Raw genomic sequence first — 23,309 nt, 5'->3', positions numbered from 1 at the left:
AAGCATTTTAAACTTCGTTTACTCGCGTTTCTTGATATTCCACACTTCTCGGCCAAATTTGGTCAAAAAAATAGATTTCGACATCGATAGGTTTACTTATAAGAGAAAAAAAAATATGAAATACTGTACAGAACCTTCTTTAAAAAAATTGCAGGGCACAAGTGTGAAATATGTATTTTAAAGTTCATTCACCGTATGCACCTCCATTTGAGTTATTGCTCTGAAAAATTAGCTGATATAAGCAGTGAACAGGGTGAGCGTTTTCACTAGAACATTTTGCAGATGGAAAAACTTATAAAGGAAAATGGAACCCATCCATGATGAAAGATTACTGTTAGTTCCTCCTGAAAGAGGACTCCACACCATGAAAACGGAAAAATGTTTCGAAACTGTCTTTCCCGTTAATCATTTTTCTTGATCAAGCTTATAAGTAAACAGGCAGGGTGTTCCAGGGATGAACTGACAAATTTATCATGTGTGTTCAGGATCTCAATATAAGAAAAAAAAATTTCTGAAACTGGTTGGAAACGCTTAATTACGAAGAGAGAGTTATTAAAAGTAATTACTGGAATTAGTAATTCATCTTACCCTTTTATTATTCCTACCTTCATAATTAAGTGTTTTCAATCAAAGTTGCAGATTTTTTTCTTGTATTGAGGTTCTGAACACATGCGAAGTTTTTAGCTTTTCCCGGAACACCCTGTACCTAGGTATATAAATACGTATTAACGATATACCCATAAGCTTGTAAATGTGATGTGTTTGCAATGTTTAGTATGACATAGTATCACGTAATGTATTTCTTTCATTAAAACAGAGAATTTATCTTCATAAACACTTTTTATTTTATATCTCAAATTACATTTACTCCTGTCAGCAGTTAATTATCATAGCAGAAAATCTGAGGGTGATGCGAAAAAACTGATTGCATTTTCGTTTTCAGGACGTTTGATTTAGTAAGAATTGCATTGTTTTCTCTGCATATTTTTGTAGATATGAAATTTGTAGATATGTATGTTATCAGTGCCACAAAGTATATTGCAGAAACTGTGTGTAAAAATATGATTCTACAGAAACTCCACATCATACCATCAACCTTAGGCAATTTTTACATTACCCTCAATCAAACCTAAGAGTATTTCCATAATCATTGCCAAGAAGATGTTACACCAAGACTTCGCGGGGATGAACCAACACTTCTTGTCTTGTCTTTTTGAACTAAACCAAATTAATTGTTTAAATAAATCATTTCACAGTCACTAAAACAAGTAGTATTATGACTATGCCCTTTTCAGATATGATATATTAATATTACTAGTTGTAGATTTACATATATAATTTTATATTGAAATGTACCTTATATATGTTTAGTCTGTCAACTTCCACGCACTATTTAAGCGCATGTTTTGATTGTCATCCATTCTGACTGCAAAATCTCCATTAAACTTTTAAAATTAAAAGAAAATGGTATTTTTTAATTTGACGTCCCAAGATTTGTTCTTAGGAGCTGAATGATTAATGAAAGGGAGTGATTATGAAATTAAATTTTGTGTGCTTTCCCACCAGGAATCGGGCTCGAGACTATGTACACTACAGGCGCACGCGCTAACCACTAGACCAACAGGGAGAGTGCAATATATTGCTAAAACCTTAAAAATAGGTTTGCAATCTACCTCAAACGTGACCGGTTTTGTGACGTAAAAGGCAGTTAGAAACTTCTGGAGGCATGTCGAACGGAGACCTCTTGTCTGGGTCGCAAACCCCAAACAATTCTCATACATGAAAACTACTGAATGGCCTTAACATCCACCCAGTTCCTCCAAGAAGTAATTTAAACTAATGCAAGTCTTGGGGGCGTAGATAGCGTAGCTCAGAATTAGAAACATGGGAGTAGAAATTCAAAGATAAAATTCGATAACACAGAAATAATTTAGAATAAGAATTTAATGAACTGATCTTGAATGACTGAATAACTACAGAGCATGATGTGGACTGGTATGACTTAAAGACTAGAGAAGACAATGCATAATCACTTACTTTTGGTAACGATGACGAGCAGAACTTCTGATGGACAGTATGACGGAGTGACAAAAACTAATTATGAATAATTTGACTCGCAGAGTTTCGACGTCAAAATAGAACTTCTCATACCCGGAAGAGAATCCGGTAGTATTTATATGATTTTTCCGTCATGTCAACATTCTTGCACATTCTTTCGGAGTCTTCCTAGTTCTAGAAGTCATCGCCGGTCATTTGCATTGTAGAAGTCAAGGCACTCTAAATTTTCCATTGGATTATGAATCCTAAAGAATATTCAAACTGCCTCCACTTCATACATTGCCTGTTTTATACACATTTTAAAATTCAATTAAATATTATGTTTCTTTACATTGTGGTACACAATAATATGTATATATAGATCTAGGTGCAAGTTAGTTGTAAACTTGGGGCCTCGCAAAATGTTCCCAATCGGGCCCCGCACCACCTAATGCCGGCTCTGACAAAAGTTAACTCTAGTGTAACTGTATTAGTAAGCAATATTTCAAGTATTTTCTATTATATTTGTTATGGAACTAACAGCGGGCAAATCTGGAAAAAAATTAGAGATTCTGAGAAGGAAGTATAGTGGTAGGTCATTAAAGCCGAATTATAATTTAACGAGCAGGCGTATGTGAACGGTTAGTATTCACACATTACAATTTGGAGGCCCCGGTTCGAATTCAGCTTCTTACCATCCTGACTTTAAATATTTTTCTCTTTTTCCTTCCTACTCGCCCAATTTACTTAATGCTTGTACTTTCTTAATTCCAGTAATTAGTATTTATATCGTAATTAATATTTATGCCAAATAAAAAAAGTAATAGTGTAGGTTGTAACCGTTCAGAAGCATTTTCCTTTTAATCTTTCTTCAGTATTTGTTATCTTTTGTTTCACTTCCAGAATAGTATAATTTTAGTGTTGTATGTTTGTTATAATTGAGTATTTCATCATAATTTTGAAACTTACCTTCTCCTGATTTACAGTTGTGCCAAGAGGATGACATCAACCTGTTTTGTTGGTTAGTTCCTGAAGTATATTCCCAATATCCAAACGTCGCTGTGGGTCACGCTGAGCTCCTGAATCTTATAGTTTCAACCATTGATGCGTCACAGTTGCAAGAACTCATATGCCATATCCTTCAGGGTCGCTTAGTGATGTTCCGTCGTGACTCATTTCTAGCCGTCCTTAGTGCCAGTTTAGAGTGGGAGACTTTTGAACAATACTGCCTGTGGCAGCTTGTTGGTGCTCATAATATCCCAGTGGACTATATTCTTCCCATTCTGCCTCGTCTGGAATTTAATAACCACGCAGAAGCACTCACCAGCATTTTGTTGCTCCTTAAGCAAGAAAAGTAAGTGAATACTTAGTATAATTCTACGTTTTCATTTATTTATTTTTTATTTTAATTTTTAAGCAAAAATAAACCATAAACATCTTTTAAAGTGTAAATTATCTTTGGTTCTTAATTATGATGCTACAAGTGTCGGTCCAAATCCATTATTAGGTTCAGTATTACTCCCAAAATTTTGTATATAAAGCTAAATAATGGTAAATTTGTATGTTAGCGTGCTATAGAAATCCACGCCGTTAGACCATTTGAAATTAATTCTGAAACATATTTAATATCTACCTGAAACTATCTTTTATCATGTCACTTTTCTTAAAATGCGTCTCCTAAGGGGGAGGGAGAATTTTTAAAAATCCCAAAAAATAGAGTATATCTGGAGATGAATCTTGGTACATAAACTCATACGAAAAAATAATTGGACCTGTGTCTCAGCGTGTCCCTGGGGTATTTCCATAATATTTCAATTTTTTATTTTGTGACATAAAATGGCAAAACTAAGGGAAAGGTTGAGCCATTTAAGATGAAATTTTGATACAGTTAGCACTCGGACCGACGTGGTTTTTTATCATTACAGTTAAAATGCATATCTTAAAGAGGTTTAATAGTTTCTCCTTCATTTCTAATACACTATATCATTAGTAAGAAGACTTCCGTGATACTATAAAATTGCCTCCTACACCAACAAGGAGCTGCGTACATGTTTTTAAAGGTAGGAAGTAGGCAATCCAGAGCATACGTGCCTTCGAGCTTCTAGCATACATAAACCAAATCTGTTGGTAGAAACAAGGGCAAAAATTACTCATCGGACTATAGTACTTCCCTCCAATCATCTGCCGTGTAGTTGTTTCTTCGACATAATCAGTTTTTTCGACATAATCAGTTTCGCGTTAATACGTTGATGTTGGTGGTCAATGATTTCGAAATCAGCCCGACGCGGATATAAGGTTATACAGCTCCCGTCGGACTGTGGTTGTAGAAAAAGGTCGTTCCATATACCTGGCTGAGGTATGGAGTCAATTGTGCCACATTAACTTTATGGCTGTTTGTGACAATCTTTTCCAGTCTTTGGCAGTCTCTCGTATATTGGCTCCGGTGCTTGGGGTCCCTGGTTCGATCCCAGCTCGCGCCGTTGTGGACTTTGTGGTGGACAAACACCGTGCTCGTGGGTTTTCTCGGGGTTCTTCCGTTTCCTCCCACTTTCTTCATTCCACCATTTCATTCATTTCTCATAATCACCGTCTCCTTTAGTCTAACCGGCATAACCGTGGGACGTAAAACTTAAAGATTTCATTTCATTTTTTTTCTCGTATATTGGCTTGATTTGCTTCCACTATTCTTCTTTGATGATGTGTTGCCGTGGGTTCTGTATGCCGTTAGCACAGTGAATACATTCATAATTTGTCGTCTTCAACAATTACAGATATTGCCCATTTTACACCACAAACGGCTAGCATATTGCACATACAAATCTTGCTATACCTCCTCGCACACTACCCTCTATTGCTCAACATAGCAATAAGACAAGAAAGTCGCAGTTCACGGGAGTTTAGTGGCACACTCACAAAAATAGAGGACATGTACGTGTTGTAGTAGAGGGATGTTTGCGTTATTTTTGATAATTATCTTTATATATTTGTTGAAACCAGGAATTCCTAAGCGGAAGCAGAACATGAATTATCGTAAACTAGTGTAAACAATCCCTATCCTTGTTATAGTGTTACAAGGTTAAGTAGGCGGAGTTTAGTGAAGGAATGTTCTTGACCTGGACGTTTCTCAGCTTTTTCTATGTTCTGGACGTTTGTCAGGTTTTCTCTCCCCCCCTCTCTCTCTCTCTATATATATATATTCTACTTCCTACCACTCTTTTTCTGATTAAACGTCTTAGCGAAAGAGTTTATAGTGTTTCTTAGTGCGAGTGATTGTTTTCACTATTCTCTGATAAGTAACAGTACAAGCATGATAATACGTGGTTGTTCACAATAATGTTTTCACTATTCTCTGATAAGTAACAGTACAAGCATGATAATACGTGGTTGTTCACAAGGATGTTTTCACTAGCAAAGCTCAGGTTTTAGATATGATTATGCAATTACTGTTAAGTGGATTGTGTATATTAACGTATTGACGTGGTGTTTGAATTTCATAAAAATGCACAATACTCTAGTAATTCGAAAATTAACTGGATGTAGGAAACATCAGAGGGGAAACTGGATTGTATTGCAAAGTTACATTCACGCAGTTGGAGTTCTTGCTCATCCTTTATGCAGAGTGGCTCAAAAGTAGGTATACAGTCCCGTATTGATCGGTCATGACATTTTATATCATTTACTTATTGTTGTCTATACAGGTATTGACTTAGTTTCTTCCTTATCTATTCTTAATTTATTTTCACTTATACCTTAACTCGGAACAAACCAAAGCAAATAAACTCATTATCTTAATCAATTAATATGTCATACTTGATCGATGCTGGTCTGAATACCTACCTTTGGGCCACCCTGTATATCGTATACCTCTTAGGCATAGAATATGATTAAAAGTGTGTAATAAAGATTTGAAAGACAGAAAAGTAAGAATTTAATTTCTGAATTGTTAAATTCTGCAGGTCCCTTACGAGTTAAAATGGAACAGAACTCAGAACAAAAAAAAAAAAAAAAAAACCTTCCTCAGACTTTCTTTCCTATTAAGGTTTAACTTTCGCTATATATTTCGTCCTCCTCTGTGGCCAGAAATTCGCGATCTTAAGATGAAGACTAGAAATCACCAGAAAACAATTATCATTGTCCTTATCCTATAACTGAAGAAATGCTCATAGTATCTTTTGAGCACATGTACTCTATAGCAAGCATTAGTAACTATGTAAATGCGATTATTACGGCTCGGATTTTTATGACCTAAAATCTTTGAAAATATACTTGCATTTATGCCCTAAAAATGGGAAAATATGACAGAGTGACCCACGAAACATAAATAAATTCTTAAGAATAGAAATTTCTTAAGAGGTTTGCAAAGTTATTTTATCCTGAATAAGAAAAAACAAAGCTGTGAAGCATAGACATTACATTGCTGATACCATAAGAGAAAAGTTGAATTACCGTCTTCTAATTGCCATTAAATATTTTTCTGATTAATTCGTTTATATCACTATAGGCCCAAAATATGACCTAAAGCTAAAATGTTGGAATATGCATTTGTGTGACCAATATAAATCGTATTTTCGTGTTCACAAGAGCCAGAAATGAGTTTAGATTTAATTAGATACACGGAAAGGTGTCAGGATAAAAATATGACATGTCGTAGAAGTTCAAGTCTTAGTGATTATATATATGAACGATGTTGAATACCTGCACCATCTTTTGATTCTTAGCGAAATTCTAGTTGATTTTTGTGGATTTTTTTCTTTGAAGTGAACTGGAATTTTGATTGATTTTACTGGTTTCGTATCTAGATCTTTTTAAATGTTCCTTCGTGAAAATCAAATTTTGTTTATAATTTTAGTATTTTATAATCAATTTTTTAATTTATGTGATATTATATAATGCAAATTCAACCGGAAAAGTAAGGGAAAATGATCAGAATTAGAGATGCAAGGGCTCGGAAAAAAACCGGCTTTTTTGGAAAAAAACTCGGTTTTTTCTGCTTTGCTTTTTTGCTTCGGAAATTTTGGGCTTTTTTCAAAATACTGCTTTAAATTGATAAAACAGACTTTGTATCGCTTCTCTATAACACAAAAAATCATTTAATTAGTGGTTGATGCTGATAATAATATAAAACATCGAAAATAAACTATGAATTTCGAAAAAATATTTCAAACAATTTTTCTTCAACATATTTACATTATGAATTCCACAGGATTAACCAATGTATATAATAAGAATTTTTTAACCTCGTATATACAAAAGTAAGCAGAGTTGGCAAGAACCGTGGTTGTTTTTGAATATGCCAAAAACCCGTTTTTGGGGGGATGTTTAAACCAGGCTTTTTTGGTTTAAACCAGGCTTTTTTGACTTAGATTTTTTGCTTTATGTATTTATATTACATATTCACAGAAATAGCCTAAGTTTGTTTCGCCTTGATGTTATTATGCAACAGCGGGGTTATGCCGGAAGAACTCCCATAAGCTTAAAGAAGTGCGGTCAGTAAATTTCTTAAGTTGAGAATCTCCCGCCCTAGCCATTGGGAAAATCCCGTCATTACTTGAAACGTAAGACAATAACGGGAAAATCCTGTTATTGCTTTGCATGTAAAATTTAAAGGTCAACGTACCATAATCAGTACGCTAAAACTGAGGTATTAAATTACAAATTTAGTACCGGTACGTAGATATAATTGAAAGTCTAATCCAAGCTAATGTTGGAAGCTACGTAGGCAATCGATAAATTTTGCCAATTTCTATCAATATATTTAAGCAATATTGGCTTCTTTATAAAACAACACGCATTTAGGCATGCAGATATATACAATTTGGTTTCGTTTCGCATGTTTAGGCTTAACATCCTTACGAAATACCGAGGTTATCAAGGAGAAGACTTTCGCTTAAACTGGCATCCGAACCGCTACTTGGGTTACGCATGAAAGAAGGATTGTGGTTCGACCGAGAATTGAACATGGGACACCTTGATTAAAAGGTGAAAGGGAAATAAAACTATTGCAGGTGGTTTGATATCTGGAAACTTTACCATGAAGTTCACACGATTCGCATTTTTCATTCTTTTTATTTTTTTGGTTTAAACCAGTTATTAAAAAAAAAAAAAAAGTTGGTGTAACCTAAAAGTAAACACTTCTTTTTAAAGAATACACAAATAACTAGCAAAATAGTATGTAGTATTTTTACTTCAAAATATTCCATACTCTCTTTTTGAAACAAAATAAAATTAAAATAAAACATAAGAGAAATACTTAGATTTATATGATACACTTAAAGGCTGCACATCTAGAGCTTTTGGTTCTGTATATTCTTGAAATTCTACAGTTAAGTTTTATAGAACCACCATCACAGTTTACCCAATCCTCAAGTTTTCTGAATTTTTAACAAGAGGGATTCAACATATCATTACGGAACTCCCCCCCCCCCCAAAAAAAAAAAAAAAGACTACGGAATATATTTAAGTTAAGCTAAATACAATTGCACAACAAACGTGACTGAGTGATTAGCTTTTGCGCTTCTATCGGGAAGTCCGGGATTCAACCAGCATTCGACCATTCTGACAAAGCTTTTCTTCATTCCATCTGTGAATGTAGAAATAGTGCGTGTACTGTGAGTTGGGCGACATCCTTTTTTATTGTTTTTAAATCGTTATTATTACTAATTACCAGCAGTGACGGTTTTGCGAAGGTTAGGGGGGCGGTCTTTCGGACTGAAGCCCGTTCCCCAAAGTTACGGAATGTCTGCAACAAACGAAATATCTATTATTTATGCCTTTACTCATAAACTTTAAGCTCCCGTCAAATAAAAATTACGAATGTTTAAAAAAACTAAACATTAGTAAGAAACCCTTCCCAAAATACTTTTCTAAATCCGCCACTGATTCTCAGTATAAAATGATTTTTAAAGATGTATCCGGAAGATTATTGCTAAACATATAAACGAAACGAAATATTAGTTATGCCTGTACTCATAAACTTCAAGCACTTCCCAAATAAAATTAGGACTTTTTAGGAAACGAAACAATCAGAAAAAACCCTCCCAAAGTACTTTTCTAAATCCGCTACTGATTATTTGTATAAATTGGTATTCAATATTCCGGTATTGGTTTTATCCGGAAAATTACTGCTAAATCATTGCACAACTACAGTATAACAGAAATATGGAAGTATGGTTTGACGGACATATTGATAAACGTATGCTTTGACGGATATATAGAAAAACGTAAGTTTAACTTTTGCGCTAGAAGCTAGAGTACTAAAAGCTCTTAGAAATGAAACACGGATGACAAACTAGAGAAGAAAAAAGATGTCGATAACTCAAAAGTTAAAATAAAGTTAAATAGCCTCTAAAATTACCCTCAAATACTACATTCTTCATGTTAGCTTTAATTCGTAAAACATGTGCTCCATCCATCTTGATGGTGAATTTCAGAGCGAAATATCACATTCAGATCATGGAATTTTTATCTAACTATAGAATATACTATAAGAAAGCTATTTAGATAGAAAAATCATGAAGTTGAAAAAAGCCAAAATTTCCAAAATTCTCGTTTTTCTCCCAAAAAAGCCGGCTTTTTATGTGAAAAAAACCATTGATTCAAAAAAGCCGGCTTTTTTGCATCTCTAATCAGAATATAAATACTAGGTATTCAACACTCGTAATAGTATAAATGACTACATATCACGAAAACTAATCACGTAGATAGAAACTCAAATGCCACACTTCTGCAGTTAAAATTCTTAGTATGTTGCAGTTATATACGTAAATATGCTCTTTCAATCGTATGTTCTGTGTTCTGTAGGAATATTGGTTAACTTATTATCCTTTTGTTTCCAGACCAACAGCTGATCTGGTTAAACACCTCCTCTCACGAGAGGTAAAGTCTCAGGATGTATTTGTTGTATCAGCACTCAAGTACTGGTCCCAGGAACATGAGGAAAAATTGGGTGAATTGATTGCCAGTCAGTTAACAAAACATACTACGTCCCCTAATAAACGGAAACGTGGCAGTCAGAGTGCCAAGTCAGCAGGCAGTGGGGCGGGTCCCCCAGTTGAACAGGTGCTGGCTCATCTTGATCAACTGCGCCACTGCTGTCGACAGAGTCATTTTTTCAACCTGGACAGCATACAACAGGCTTTGCAACAAGTGCAAAATTCGTGTACAGAAACTCAAAAGAAGAAGTTTAGTGACTTATTTGCTTTGGCGGAAGTGGAAGAAATCGAAGTAAAACAAGTGAATAAATCGGGACGAGGAAGAAAAACGAATAGTGGGAAGGGTGTGAAAGGACGCGTTGTGAAAGAGGTCTCGGAGAGTTCTGAAGACAGTAGTGAGGTGAGTTTTAGTAACGAGTTTTTACTTGTTTGTATATGTGCGTGTAGGAGTGTGTTTAGCACTAGTGACAATTTGTAAGGTAGTTATTTGATTGTGTACTGCAGTTTACATTATAGATTTTCTTTTAAGTGAACACCACAAGTGTATAGTTGTGTATGTGTGTGTGTGTTTTAACGAAGATATTTTATGTTCTATTTCGTAAGTATACACCGTTTTGGTGAAAGTAGTAGTAGAAGATTTACAGTAAAGTATAGTGTTAAATTTCCTTTTTTGCACGCTTTCTTTACTTTGTTCTATAAAACTATAGTTGAGCTAACGTCTTTGGGTGAAATTGATAACATTACTGATTGAACGATCATATACAATAAAATAGTGATGGAAAAATGGAGGCTCGGGTCCGCCCGTGAATAAAAAATATTATAAGGCCGTTGTACTGGACCAATTAATAGAAAAATGTACATTTCATATAGTTACTTTCAATTGCTCCTAGCTCAATCCCTAATTGGCCTAGACACATAACTTGCACAATAGAACAAAGATTCAGAAAATATATTACTTACGTACATTCCGTGAATCGTTGCCTCATGAGGAAAGAAAATATGAAATGGATCCCAAGTATTGTTCTTATTTTGTACGAGCCTACTGTGCGTTGTAAATAGGCCAGCACTAATATAGGGTGAAACCGTGAATAAGGCATGGATTTCGTATACCGTGATGAAAGTCCGTAAATTTCGTTATCAAACCTTGAAAATATAGAAAATTTTTAAATTAATTGAAAAAAAAAAAAAAAAAAAAAAACTTACCAGAAGAAAATAGAAGTCGGAAGAAAATCAGAATTTTTAAGAGTGTTTTCGTTTTGTCTGTATTACAGTTGACATCGTAAGGTTGAACGAAGGCAAGTTTATTATTCCACTTTAACGCATGAAGGAAGTCACATACCAGATTTCATTAAAATCGCATAAATTTTGCGAGAGTTATCCTGGAACAGAAGAACACACAAATGCCGATCGAGTCGAATAATAGAAGCTTCGCTGCGTTCGCTTCAGTTAGAATCTGAACCGTTATTCGGGTTTGTATCTGAGGGATTCAATTCTCAGCAAGGTGTGAACTTACGATTATATACACTAACACTGAGCACTGTAGCCAGTAGTCTAGTAGACGAGAGAACTCAGTTTGGAAGATACGGGTCTAGGTATATAGTTCGATGTCAACACATGCAGTGTGGGTTTCATAATAAAAATATCGGTTTTTGTTGCGTTTTTTTTTTTTTTTTTTTTTTTCATATTTATGTTTGTGCTACATTTATAGTTTATGATAAATTAAAAGATTGTGAACTTCATTTATTTGCCCCTTAACTCATTCCGTACCATGAATAATTTTTGGAAATTCTAGACATTTGTATAGTCACGAAGAAAGTACATACCTTCTCACTTCTCCCTGTGTGCTTTTGACAATAACTTTGAATGAATATACCAGTTTGAATACAGCTTCTTTTAATGTTGAAACGGAAGGAAATTCTCTGAGACTCAAATTTGTCCTCTCATTAATGTCAATTATTAAGTTACTCATTTATAAAAGGTATGCCCTTCATATAATGACTTATGAAATACATACTATCTGGAAGGGGATACAGTGGCTGAGCGGTAGAGGAGTCCTGCTTCGATTTTCGGCCACGCGAGTTGTATATAACATCATATACAGTGGCGGAATTATAATTCTTTTTCAAGTGTGTGTATATCTGTTCAGAAACAGTAAGTCTACTATTGGCAACACCTCAGTTGTCTTTTTTCTCCTATCCTCCTTGGCAAGCACACAAGCGTAGAACGTAGACATGGAGGGAAGAGTGTTATAAGGCACAAAAGTGCACAGAACGGAGATAAAAATGCGCAACGTAGTATTCAAATACATGAACCAAATCTGATACATTATTTAATCAGCCAGTGGTAACTAGTAGGTTTTTAAAGTATGTTTGGACCATTTTTCTCTCAAAATATTACAAAACAATGTTGCTAAAGAGAAATACTATGCTACACTCAATTTGAGCTTAAGAACAATTGTATCTACTAACGTGAACATCTTTTCTTTTTCTGCATTACGAATATATATATATATACAGTGAAACCTCTAGTAACGGACACCTCTATAAAGTGGACACCTCCCGTAACGGACATATTTTGTGATCCCCAAACACTGTAATAGGAAAAAACATATTGGCAAACCTCTCTAAAGCGGACACTCTCTAGTACGGACACGGACAGTCTTTTCTGTCTTTTATAGGTATTATTTACCTCCATACTACGGACACTTTCTCTAGAAACAAGTTGAAAAGTACTGTAAAAGTACATCTTTAGTAATTCATACATATATCAGCAAGGAAGTATTGTGACAACATTTTGCCTCTTCAACTGTCTGCTCAGTAACCCAGACGAAGCTTCTCTGTTTAAAAGTACTCTTATGTTTTTTGCTTGCAATCCACTCCCATCCAAGCTGTTTTAGACACAAAAGTGATTGGCAGTTGCCCGAATTTTGGGATGACACATTATTCTACTGTTCCGCTGGAAGCTCTAACCAAGCAGAAATGTTCATTATTTTTTGCCTGCGAGTATGCATATTGTCTCAAAAAAGACACTAATGTAGTCCAATTAACCCACAAATTAAAGCGACATGCTGAAAACCTAGTAAGTAGTGATAAATATAAAGTGCAGAGAACTATAACATCTTATTTGCATGTTGTGCCTCGAACATAAAGTATTGGATGGCGAAGGATAATGCACGTACAGTAACATTTTGGTAATATTCGTAAATACATGATTCATGCAAAAAATTTTTTTTTTCTAATTGCATATTACCTTATTTACTAATTTACGTAAGAAAATATTGAAACCTCTTTAAGGCGGACACCTCTCTATAGCGGACAATTTTTGATTCCCCACGGCTGTCCGCTTTAGAGGTTTCACTGTATTAAATTTATTGGGAAAGTGATAAGAATCTTGTGTGGATGGATATTTTATTATTTTAAACGAACTCACTCGTGGCTAAGCGCTTAGCATAACGCCTTCAGTGTGAGCGACCCGGGTTCGATTCACGACGGGTGTTCATGTGGTTCGGATCCCACGTTAAGCTATAGTTCCACGTCTCGTATAGCCTTCCTGTTGAAAGGGATGCTAAACTCAAATATGACAAACAAAAATACATGTGTCTGTTTGTGGAGCTCATGTTTTCTATGCGCTTGCTCCCAGAAGTCGACTTATGTTGGGAGATTATTAGTAGGTTCTTTGACTTGAAATGTAGGATCTTTTTTTAGCATCCAATTCGTAAAGCCATCACGCTGCACGTCAAAAATTCCATTAAGTCACAGCCCCAAAACTGTAGACTACCCAAAATGGCTTTTAGTTGAGTGATGTGTGGTCAGCACATCGGCCTCAATGCGATTTTTACAGTTTTTGTAGGTCTGCTAGACAGCTAAATATGTCCTTTGAAAATTAGAAATGTACATTTTACACTATCACCATTTACTCAGTTCACTACACACCGACGTGCTACTCTTCCTTAGATAGTACGATCTTTGCCCTGACGTGCCGCCGTGAGGTTTGTTTGCCACTCTTGTTTTTCCAACTCCAGAAATGAAATGAAATCTTTAAGTTTAACGTCCCACGGTTATGCCGGTTAGACTAAAGGAGACGGTGATAATGAGAGATGAGTGAAATGGTGGAATGAAGAAAGTGGGAGGAAACGGGAGAACCCCGAGAAAACCCACGAGCACGGTGTTTGTCCACCACAAAGTCCACACGGTGCGAGCTGGGATCGAATCAGGGACCCCAAGCACCAGAGGTGAACGCTCTACCACTGAGCCACCGCGCCCCCACTTTCCAACTCCAGATATTTCAATGTAATTGATAAGTATGTGAGCTCGTATATATGTATGTGGCACTAACGAGGAAACCAATTCAAGTGTGACACGAAATTGTGGACGAGTTTGTGCGCAAACGAAGTGTTTTTGTGTACAATTAAACCCATTAGAGGTAAAAACCCTCGATCACAACAGTTCTGGAGATATAAAGGAATAAGGGGAAGGTTGGTGCAACGATATGTTGCGAATTTTCGGGTATGTTGCGAGTGAATATGTTTGAAAATTACATTAAAACATTAAGAAAGATGCACCAAGGTGGAATAAAAGTGGTGTTGAATGTTGAGGTGAGTAGCGTAGCTTTTACCCGGGGCCGGAAAAAGAATGAGCTTTAAGGAATAACAAACACCATTGAAACGAAGAACAAAATTGTATGATATTACATGCTAATATATCATGTCATTAGTTCGTAGGAAATGAGAGAAGGTGATATATAAATGTATTAATTACATTGCCAAAGGAACAGAGACGGTATTGTGTGAACGAAAATACGATGTTATATTCTGTGCAAAATTGCTATAGAAAAACAAATTAAATAATATGAATCATGAACACATATTGTTGCAAATGTAAGTACGATAGTGTGTAGTTGTGTGACATATATTTAAACGCAATGTGTGGATCAATCAGCAAAAATAGTATCTTCAACTTAAAAAACGAAAACCGGTAAGCCTTATAAAACTGTATATCACATACAGTTCCGATAGGTTAATAATTGTTGAAATTATAAATGTTTGGAAAGTTCGGACGGCTACCATTTTATACATTTTTCATCCTGTTTGACTGATTATACTTTTATTCGATTCAGCGTACCAAAAAACCTGAACATAGATATTTGACACACCTATTTCAGGCAACATTGCAACTCCGGTATTTTTTGCCTTCCCAGTCCAAAACCTTTTTCTAGAAATTTTTATGGACTCTTTGGTTTTGTAACCCTCGTGTCAAAGGCGACGTATTACTAGTTTCCTGGATGAAGGAATTATTCATTTCTAAAAGACTCTTTTACTTGTACTAACGCTACATATTCAAAAATTCCAGGGCTCATAGCGAGTCGCTTTTTTAACTAAAAGTTACTTTTTTTCAAGTTGGTCACTAAAAGTTATTTTTTTTCAAATTTGTCACTAAAAGTTACTTTTTTGGGAGGTAAAGTGACTTTTTCGTGTGATTTATGTTTTGTATTGGAAGTTTTCTAAGTAAAATATTATAAAAATAAATAGCAAAAGGCAGAAACTTGTTACTTATTACACTTCTGAAAGCTTCTGTACTTGTTGCCACATGTGAAACAGTCAGCTTTATTCTCACTTCTGCTTGTATGGTTGGTGGATGCTTAAACTCTCAAGGTGGGGTTGAGAATCCTTCTGTGTCTATTCTTTCTTTTATCATAATAGTCTTTTAGTATTCTCACGTAATAGTTAACGCTCCACTCAACGTTGTGTGTGTGTGTTTGTGTGATTCATATCATGTTCATCTTGTGTTATGCTTCTTGTATGTTCTTCTTTAGCGTAGGTGATGAATTTTAATATTTCATGGCTTTGAGAACTCTCAGTGCTAAGTTAAATATAATGTCTGGAATGAAAAAATTCGAAAATAAACCAGAACTGGTTCCACTTACTCAGAAGCTTCTTACATCTGCTAAGTCTGCTTACCGTAACTACAAAGTATGCTTAGAAAACCTAAGAAAGGAGGAAGCTCAAAAAGAAGAAGTAAAGAAGATAAAACAAAACAACATAGAGATGGAGAAATTGTCAAAGAAAAAAAGGGGCATGAGATTTTGGTCAATTTTTTCGTGTGCTTTTGGTCACTTTTTCATGTGTTTTTGGTCACTTTTCAACTATTTACAAGAGACCAGACCACTATGAGCCCTGAAATTTGCAAAATATCGGAGCACCAGCCTTCCTCTTATTCATCTATATCTCCACAACGGTTGAGATGAGGGTTTTTCCCGATCGAGGGTTTTCCCTCTAATGGGTTTAATTGTACACAAAAACACTTCGTTTGAGTATGAGCTCGTCCACAATTTCGTGTCACACTTGAATCGGTTTCCCCGTAAGAGAAATGAAATTAAAGGATCTTTCAAAATAACGTAATGATCTAATATTTCGAATTACGTTCCTGTTGAATGCTAAATTAATTTACAGTTACCTGAGCAAGCATACATAGACATTTGTCTACATATGAGATCGTAGATCGTCTTTGGTTTTTCTGAAAATACTCCTTTGTTAACAATGTAGACGTCGCGTTTGTGTTTTACAGCTTGTTGCGAGATGCGACCATGTCCTGTCACTTCCATCGTGCGCCGAATGAACCGTGTGTGTTGGTTTTCTCTGGGTTCTTCCGTTTCCTCCCACTTACTTCATTCCACTGTTATCATTCATCTCATCTCACTGTCTTCCTTAGTCTCGGTGCATAAATCGTGGAACGTTAAACTTAAAAGAATGACCTGTCGCCGTGAGTCCAAGATGAGTCTTCCACTTCCAAACCGGTAACGGTAGCCATTTATTTACAACTGAGGTATATAATTTCCTGGCAAATGCAGTGGAATCTTCTAAGGGCAGATTTTCGGTATTCTAATAGGTGACCTACCACCCGTCTGGTGACCTGCCGCTCGTGAACCGTAAACCATGATCAGGAGCAAAGAAACTTATACAAAGGTTGTTCAGCCTACGTTTAGCCGATTTCGTTCCTTCCCCCTCCCTGGCAGAATGGACTCACCCGACCTGGCTCGTGGTGTCCTGCAGTGTTGTGCAGTGGCTTCCTGGCAACGGAGTTGTTTTCTTCGCGCGGACGATAATAACGCACAAAACAAGACCAGTGTTGTGTTAAATTTGTTTCCAAGTGTGTGGGTTTCCGCTCTGTGACCAAAATGCCGCCCAAACTAAGCCGGTTTTGGGAAGGCTATGTTGCTGCTCTCTATGACGCCCACTCTAGTGTTTCTGTCTTAGAAACTGGTAGTATTTCTCTAATAGACTGAACAATTTTCGCTCATCTAAATAACCGTGTCGCACATACTACAGAACATTTTCGTCCATAAACCTAGAATTCACTTTTACATGTTGATCTTCAACGTTTACACTGCACAATTGATCTTTGCTTTCTTCTTCCTCTTCTTCCTGATCCATGCAATCTTCGTTGGCTTCCTTTTCAGCTCTCTCTAAAATATCACTGAACTGTTCTTCATCCACATGCTTCTTCAGAAGTTCAAGGCATTTCTTCCTAGTGGCTGGTGTCGGTCTCCACAACTTCTTCTTGAAACCTTCTGGAATCCAAGGTACTTACCACTTTGCGGATCTACCACTTCAAATACATTTTCACCAATTTTCTTCCACAATAAGTACGGACCACAGTACACTTTACACAGTTTAGCTATGCATTTGTCCACTAAACTACTGACGTAAGAAAACTAAATCACCTTCACACAAAGTTCTTCTCTCTGTCTGAGAAGCGTTTAACTTTTCATTGCGTTTCTGAATAATTTTCTTTCATCGTAAATCAGCCATGATCAATTTTCCGTTCCAATCTATGCCTTTTTCGTCAGTCACTTCGTTATTCTGCACAATACCAAAATGCGATAATGTAAATTCTTCTTGTTTGATGTTAAGATGTAACTCTGCTGGCGCTATCCCCAAACTGGCACTAATAACAACAAATATGCTTGCACAATATATTCTGGCCATGAAGAATGAGAATCGCGACACAACACACGCAAAATTCTTTCTAAGTCAGCGTGGAATCTTTCGATAACATTTCCTTGAGCGTGGTAAGGTGTGGTATAATGTATCTTGACATTGTACGCTTCCATGGCTTGCACAAATTCTTTGCCGATAAACTGTGGTCTATTATCTACCAAGATGTTCATGAAAATACCGAGATGAAGCATGTATGATTCAGTAAGACATTTCGCTACACGTGCACTTGTTGCACGACGAAGCGGATATGCCACCAAGTAGCGAGAATACACATCACACAGTTAACAAGTAAGTTTCACCATGTTTACCTCAAGGAAGAGAGCCCACTAAGTCTGCTGAAACTAGATAACGAACGTTTCTCGCTGGCACAGCTTGCATTAAACACTTCACAGGGTGATGATCGGCCTTTGTTCTCATGCAGACTTCCACAATCGAGAATGTACGACTTGATGTCAATACTTTCGTGAATCCAAAGTGACCGTAATGATCATGGTAGCCAATTAGAATATTTTTCACTAAACATGGAGGTACGCACAATTTCAATCTGTCTGGGAAATTAAAATCTCTCACCATCAAAATACCGTTTTCCAAAGTGTAATTTTGTTTCCAATTTCTAGCACTACTACGGAAAGAACTTTTATTTGCACTACTTTCACTTTCACTTGCGTTTCCTCGTAGGTAACTAATAATAGGACGGTATTCGTCACATTCCCACTGTAATTTCGCAATTGTAGACGGATCTAAGTCGAACACTTCTGATTGAACAACCTGTATGGGATTCACACTCACCATTAGATCTTCCTGAGTTGGTAACATACGAGATAAACAGTCACTTAACGTGTTAGATTTGCCATTGATGAATTCAGTTTCGTAATTATAAGACTGGAGTTCAAGGGACCACCGCATAAGTATAGCATTTAAATTACGCATGCGTCTTAACTCTACCAAACCTTTATGATCTGTTCGTATGTATATTTACAATCTCTTTAGCCAAACGTGCCACTTACGAATACACCACACGAACGCAAGACACTGAAGTCCAATAATAGCATAGTTTCGTTCGTGTTTGTTACGGGTACGGCTCGCGTATTCTAACACACTCTTTTCACCATCTATAATTTGGTAACACACACAGACCAACCCAAGTTTGCTTGCATCACTTTCGAGGTAGAAGGGCTTATCGAACTGAGGATGGTGTAATTTCACGTCTTTCACTAATTCAACCTTTAATAACTCAAATGCTTTTTGATGTTCTTCCCATTCCCATTTCTTTTCTTTCTTTAAAAGTTCGTAAAGGGGTTATGCGATAACGGCATGACCTTTGATCGTTTTCGAATGCCACTGAACGGCACCAAGAAATGAACGTAACATCTTTAAGTTTTTCGGCACTGGTAACTCGATCGCTTCAGCTGATTTCGGATCCTTTCGTTTACACCAAAGATACACTTGGATAAATTTAGCGTCATATTCGCATCACTCAACAAACTAAGCACTTCATCCAGCTGCTGTAAGAACTCAGAAACTGTTTTGCAAATAAGCGCTACGTCGTCCATATACCTGAATAATTTCTCTTGTAATGGCAATGGGAACACTTTATTCAGGCACAATTGTAATACAGATGATCCGTTTTTCACTCCGAAAATCATACGTGTGTATTCATATAATGTCCCTTCAAACAAGGAAGCTAAATACTGCATGGAATCTTCCTTAATACCACACTGTTGATACGAACTGATAAAATCAAGAGTTCCTAGCACACGTTTACGACTAAATTTAACAGAAGTCTGATAACTTTTCTACACGAAAAAATGGATTCTTAATGTGCACATTCAAAACTCTACAATCTGTTAGTATTCTCAGTGCTCCACTCTTCTTTAACACTATGCGCAACGGTAACAGATGACACGATGAACTAGGTCTAATCACACCCCACTTTAACAATCTTCGGATCTCTTCACGCACTCCTTCCTTGTATTTGTGCGGAATATCGTAAGGACGAGCAACAATGTGTTCACTTGTATCTACTTCTAATCGGTACTGAAATTTATTACACAGGCCAGGAAAACGAGCGAACCCTTCTGTGTTTCAATAATAACTGAAATAATTCCTCTTTCTCGTTCTCATTAAACAGCGTAGCGCGAGTAACTGCATCCTTTTATTTCATCTACAGTAAAGTATAAATCTGGTGGGAAGTCCTCCATTTGGTCACTAGCTTCATTTTCCTTTACAGTTTCGGTGCACCCACTGCGAAACATATTCGCTGTTTTCGCGTAAAACTCACTAAGGGTCCGTTATTTCGGAGAACACAACAATAGGGGCTACCTCACACTTAATTTCACTAACATTAGTTACAGCGACACTTTACGACCCGCTCGGGAGAGTAATACTCCCGGAAGTTCGTTTTCCGGCGCGCTACTCTAGACAGCTGTTTTACGCGCTATCCTAGCCAGTTGTTTTAAGTTGGTCACAAAATTTATATCATGAAGTAGAAGGGGAACAAAACGACCCTATATCATGGAGTACAAGGGCATAAGTACTACAACTACTTATCTGCATAAAAATAAATAAATCACTTTTTTAAGTATTATTTTCATATTATTTTAATTTAATGTGTTATAAAAATGTAAAAAAAAATAAAATAAAATAAATCTTTCCTCGGGCGGGATTTGAACTCGCGCCAAAAGAGGATTTTATTACTAGCATGTAGCGCTAGCCCACTCGGCCACTGAGGCCGACAACAGCAAGCGTTTGTTGTCTGCTATTTGAATGCAACGTGGCAAGAAGTGGATAACGCCAACCAATCAGAACTGTGTTTCTCGTTTCTACTTTCGGGAGCATTACTCTCCCGACCTAGTCCTGACACTTTCACTATTTTTCTGTATCAACAGCACTTCACCACTAATTCCTTGAAATTCAACACGCAAGTTACTTCGCTCAAAATCTATAACACACTAATTTCTCAAGGAAATTCTCACCAAGTATCACGTCTTCGTGCAGTTCTGGAACTACGAGAAAGTCAGCTGGCACATCTACATTTTCAATTCGTACCAGTAAGATAACTTTTCCTTTCACATTTTTCTTCTTTCTCCCAAGAAAATCACACAAAACAGTATGCTCTCCTTTTTGTAAATGCACATTTGTTACGCATTTAGTCACTTCTCGAAATATGTTACATCGTAACAAGCATAACTCTGATCCACTATCTAATAAACATTTTGGGTTGTTCTTTTAGCAAAATTTTCACACTCATAGTATTACGACCTAATTTACACTTAATTACTTTCTCTTCATTAATGTTGTCTACGTCATCATCCGCTTGCATGTCTTCTTCGTTACACATGTGTGGAAAAGTAATCCTGTTTACACTATTGAAATCCCTCCCCTTTGCAACCAAGTGGAGGGCGCTACTAGTTTAAAGGCATAGGGCTCTGCGGATAAAATCCACCTTGTTCGTACGTAAACTGTCATCGTTGATTGTTAGCGTTGTTCACATTAGGACCTCTGTTAAACGTAGGAAACCGTTCTGATTTGAAGTAGACGGTTTTGCGCACTACCCTGGTTTTCTTGTGCGTTTCACTTCTGTTTTCATTTGCACTTACGTTCTGTTGCGTATTACCCTGTGAATAATTACCTCCGTTCGCATTATGGTTTCTTTTAAAATTACCACGTTTATAAAATTTCTTTTTCCAACCTTGTTTGAAATTCGGGCGCGAATTCTGATCACTACTCACTTCACCGTTCCCTTCTGCCTTCACATTATTTACACTAACACTGGCATCACCTTGCTGTTTCTGTTTATTACGCTGATTGTCGTACATATTCGTTATACCCGACAATCCTTCAATAGACTGCACACTTGCAAGGAACTGATTAATGTTATCCGGTATGGAACCAATCATAGCTTATTGGTACCGCTTGGGCAGGAGAGTTATGATGTGTGACAACGTAATGGTTGAATTTTCATATTCTTTCAAAGCTTGAATTTGGCTAAAGCGCTCTGTCACAGAATTAACAACAATACTATAACACTTTGGATCGAACGGAATAGAACGTAAGTTTCGCAGGCGCGTAGCTTTCACCAACGGACTTTCAAAAGCATTCTGAAACTCTATCACAAATTCTTGGAAAGTTTGGCACTTCTTACCGTGCAAATCATACCACTTCAATGCACCATCTTTGAGAATCAACGGCATAATCGTTAAATATTCACTTTGCGGCACTCCGTCAAACATTTCTCTACCAAAATTTTCTAGAAATGCACTTACACTCTTTTTCATCGTATTACCTGAAAATGTAGAGAGTTGCTTAATGTCCGCTAATCGCAACGAACAACGCCTTGCATTGACTTCATTATTTCTTGCGCGCTTAGTATACGGGCTTTCTCTTTCGGTTTTGATTCTTGACACTGTCTTCCGTATTACATCACTTTCCACTTCAGTATCGGACGCCGTTTGAGACTCGCTGCTCGATTTCCTTTCACGTTTCATACTTTGAACTGAGCCGATATTTCTTTGTGACCTATCACTTCCTGCGACTTGGCGCTTATTAACTAATTCTATACGGTACACTCGCTATGTTAATCTATCAATATCTTGTTTGACCTGTTCACTCAATTCACTAGCAGCAAACAAGTTTCGAAACACTGGTGGCTAAATTTCCTTTGCTCATTACACGCTTGAATACATTCTTGTGCTGTCACATATTCAATTTGCCCTGTTTCGCACTTCTGTAATCTACTTTCGCGGAAGTTATCCAAACTTTCAACCAAACGCAATCTCTTTTCGTAATCACTCACTTTGTTATGACACTCGTTCAGTTGCCGTGTGGCGCGTGCTTTCTTCAACTGTGTTTCGTACATCCTGTATCGTTTCGGCTAATTCTTTGACGCTTCTACGCACTTCTTCACTTGTATTGAGGCATTTCAACTCCACTGCCTTAATTTGTTCCGTCAGTTCCTGACGCACTGCTGAAATACACTCACTCAATTTCACTTTGCTTTACATTATTCACCTTGTTAAGTTCATCAGTTAGGCCCTCTTTACATTGGTAAATATTTTCGCGGCACTCACTACGTAATTCCTTAAGATCTTCTGCCATTTTCTCTTGATTCTCGCTTATCGTCACAACACTTTCACCAACACGTTTTAACTCACTATCTTCACGTTTTTGATTATCTTTCAGCTCATTTTGATTTTCCTTAATTTCGTTGATTGACGCGGTCAATTCTCGCTGCATAGCGAGGATGATCATTCTAAGATCGCGTTCAGCCATGACGACGCAAATACAACAAATTTGCTAACACAAACAATTTAACTAATTCGTTGAAAAATCTAAGGTTGCTAATA

The 23,309-nt window shown here is 36.6% G+C and overlaps 1 protein-coding gene across 2 annotated transcripts in view; it reads left to right on the top strand.

Annotated features, from left to right (window-relative positions):
* Positions 1-23,309, top strand: part of IntS3 (integrator complex subunit 3) — an 82,413-nt gene that overhangs the window by 56,692 nt on the left and 2,412 nt on the right. For both annotated transcript variants that reach the window (XM_081734068.1, XM_081734069.1), the window contains exons 14-15: positions 3,024-3,391; positions 9,873-10,368. In XM_081734068.1, coding sequence (XP_081590194.1) covers positions 3,024-3,391; positions 9,873-10,368 — 864 coding nt within the window. The remainder of the gene's footprint in view (positions 1-3,023; positions 3,392-9,872; positions 10,369-23,309) is intronic.

The sequence above is a fragment of the Thermobia domestica genome, chromosome 12 (assembly GCF_964235325.1).
Source record: "Thermobia domestica chromosome 12, izTheDome1.hap1.1, whole genome shotgun sequence".
Classification (NCBI taxonomy): Eukaryota; Metazoa; Arthropoda; class Insecta; order Zygentoma; family Lepismatidae; genus Thermobia; species Thermobia domestica.
This window is presented reverse-complemented; position numbering and strand designations above follow the sequence as displayed.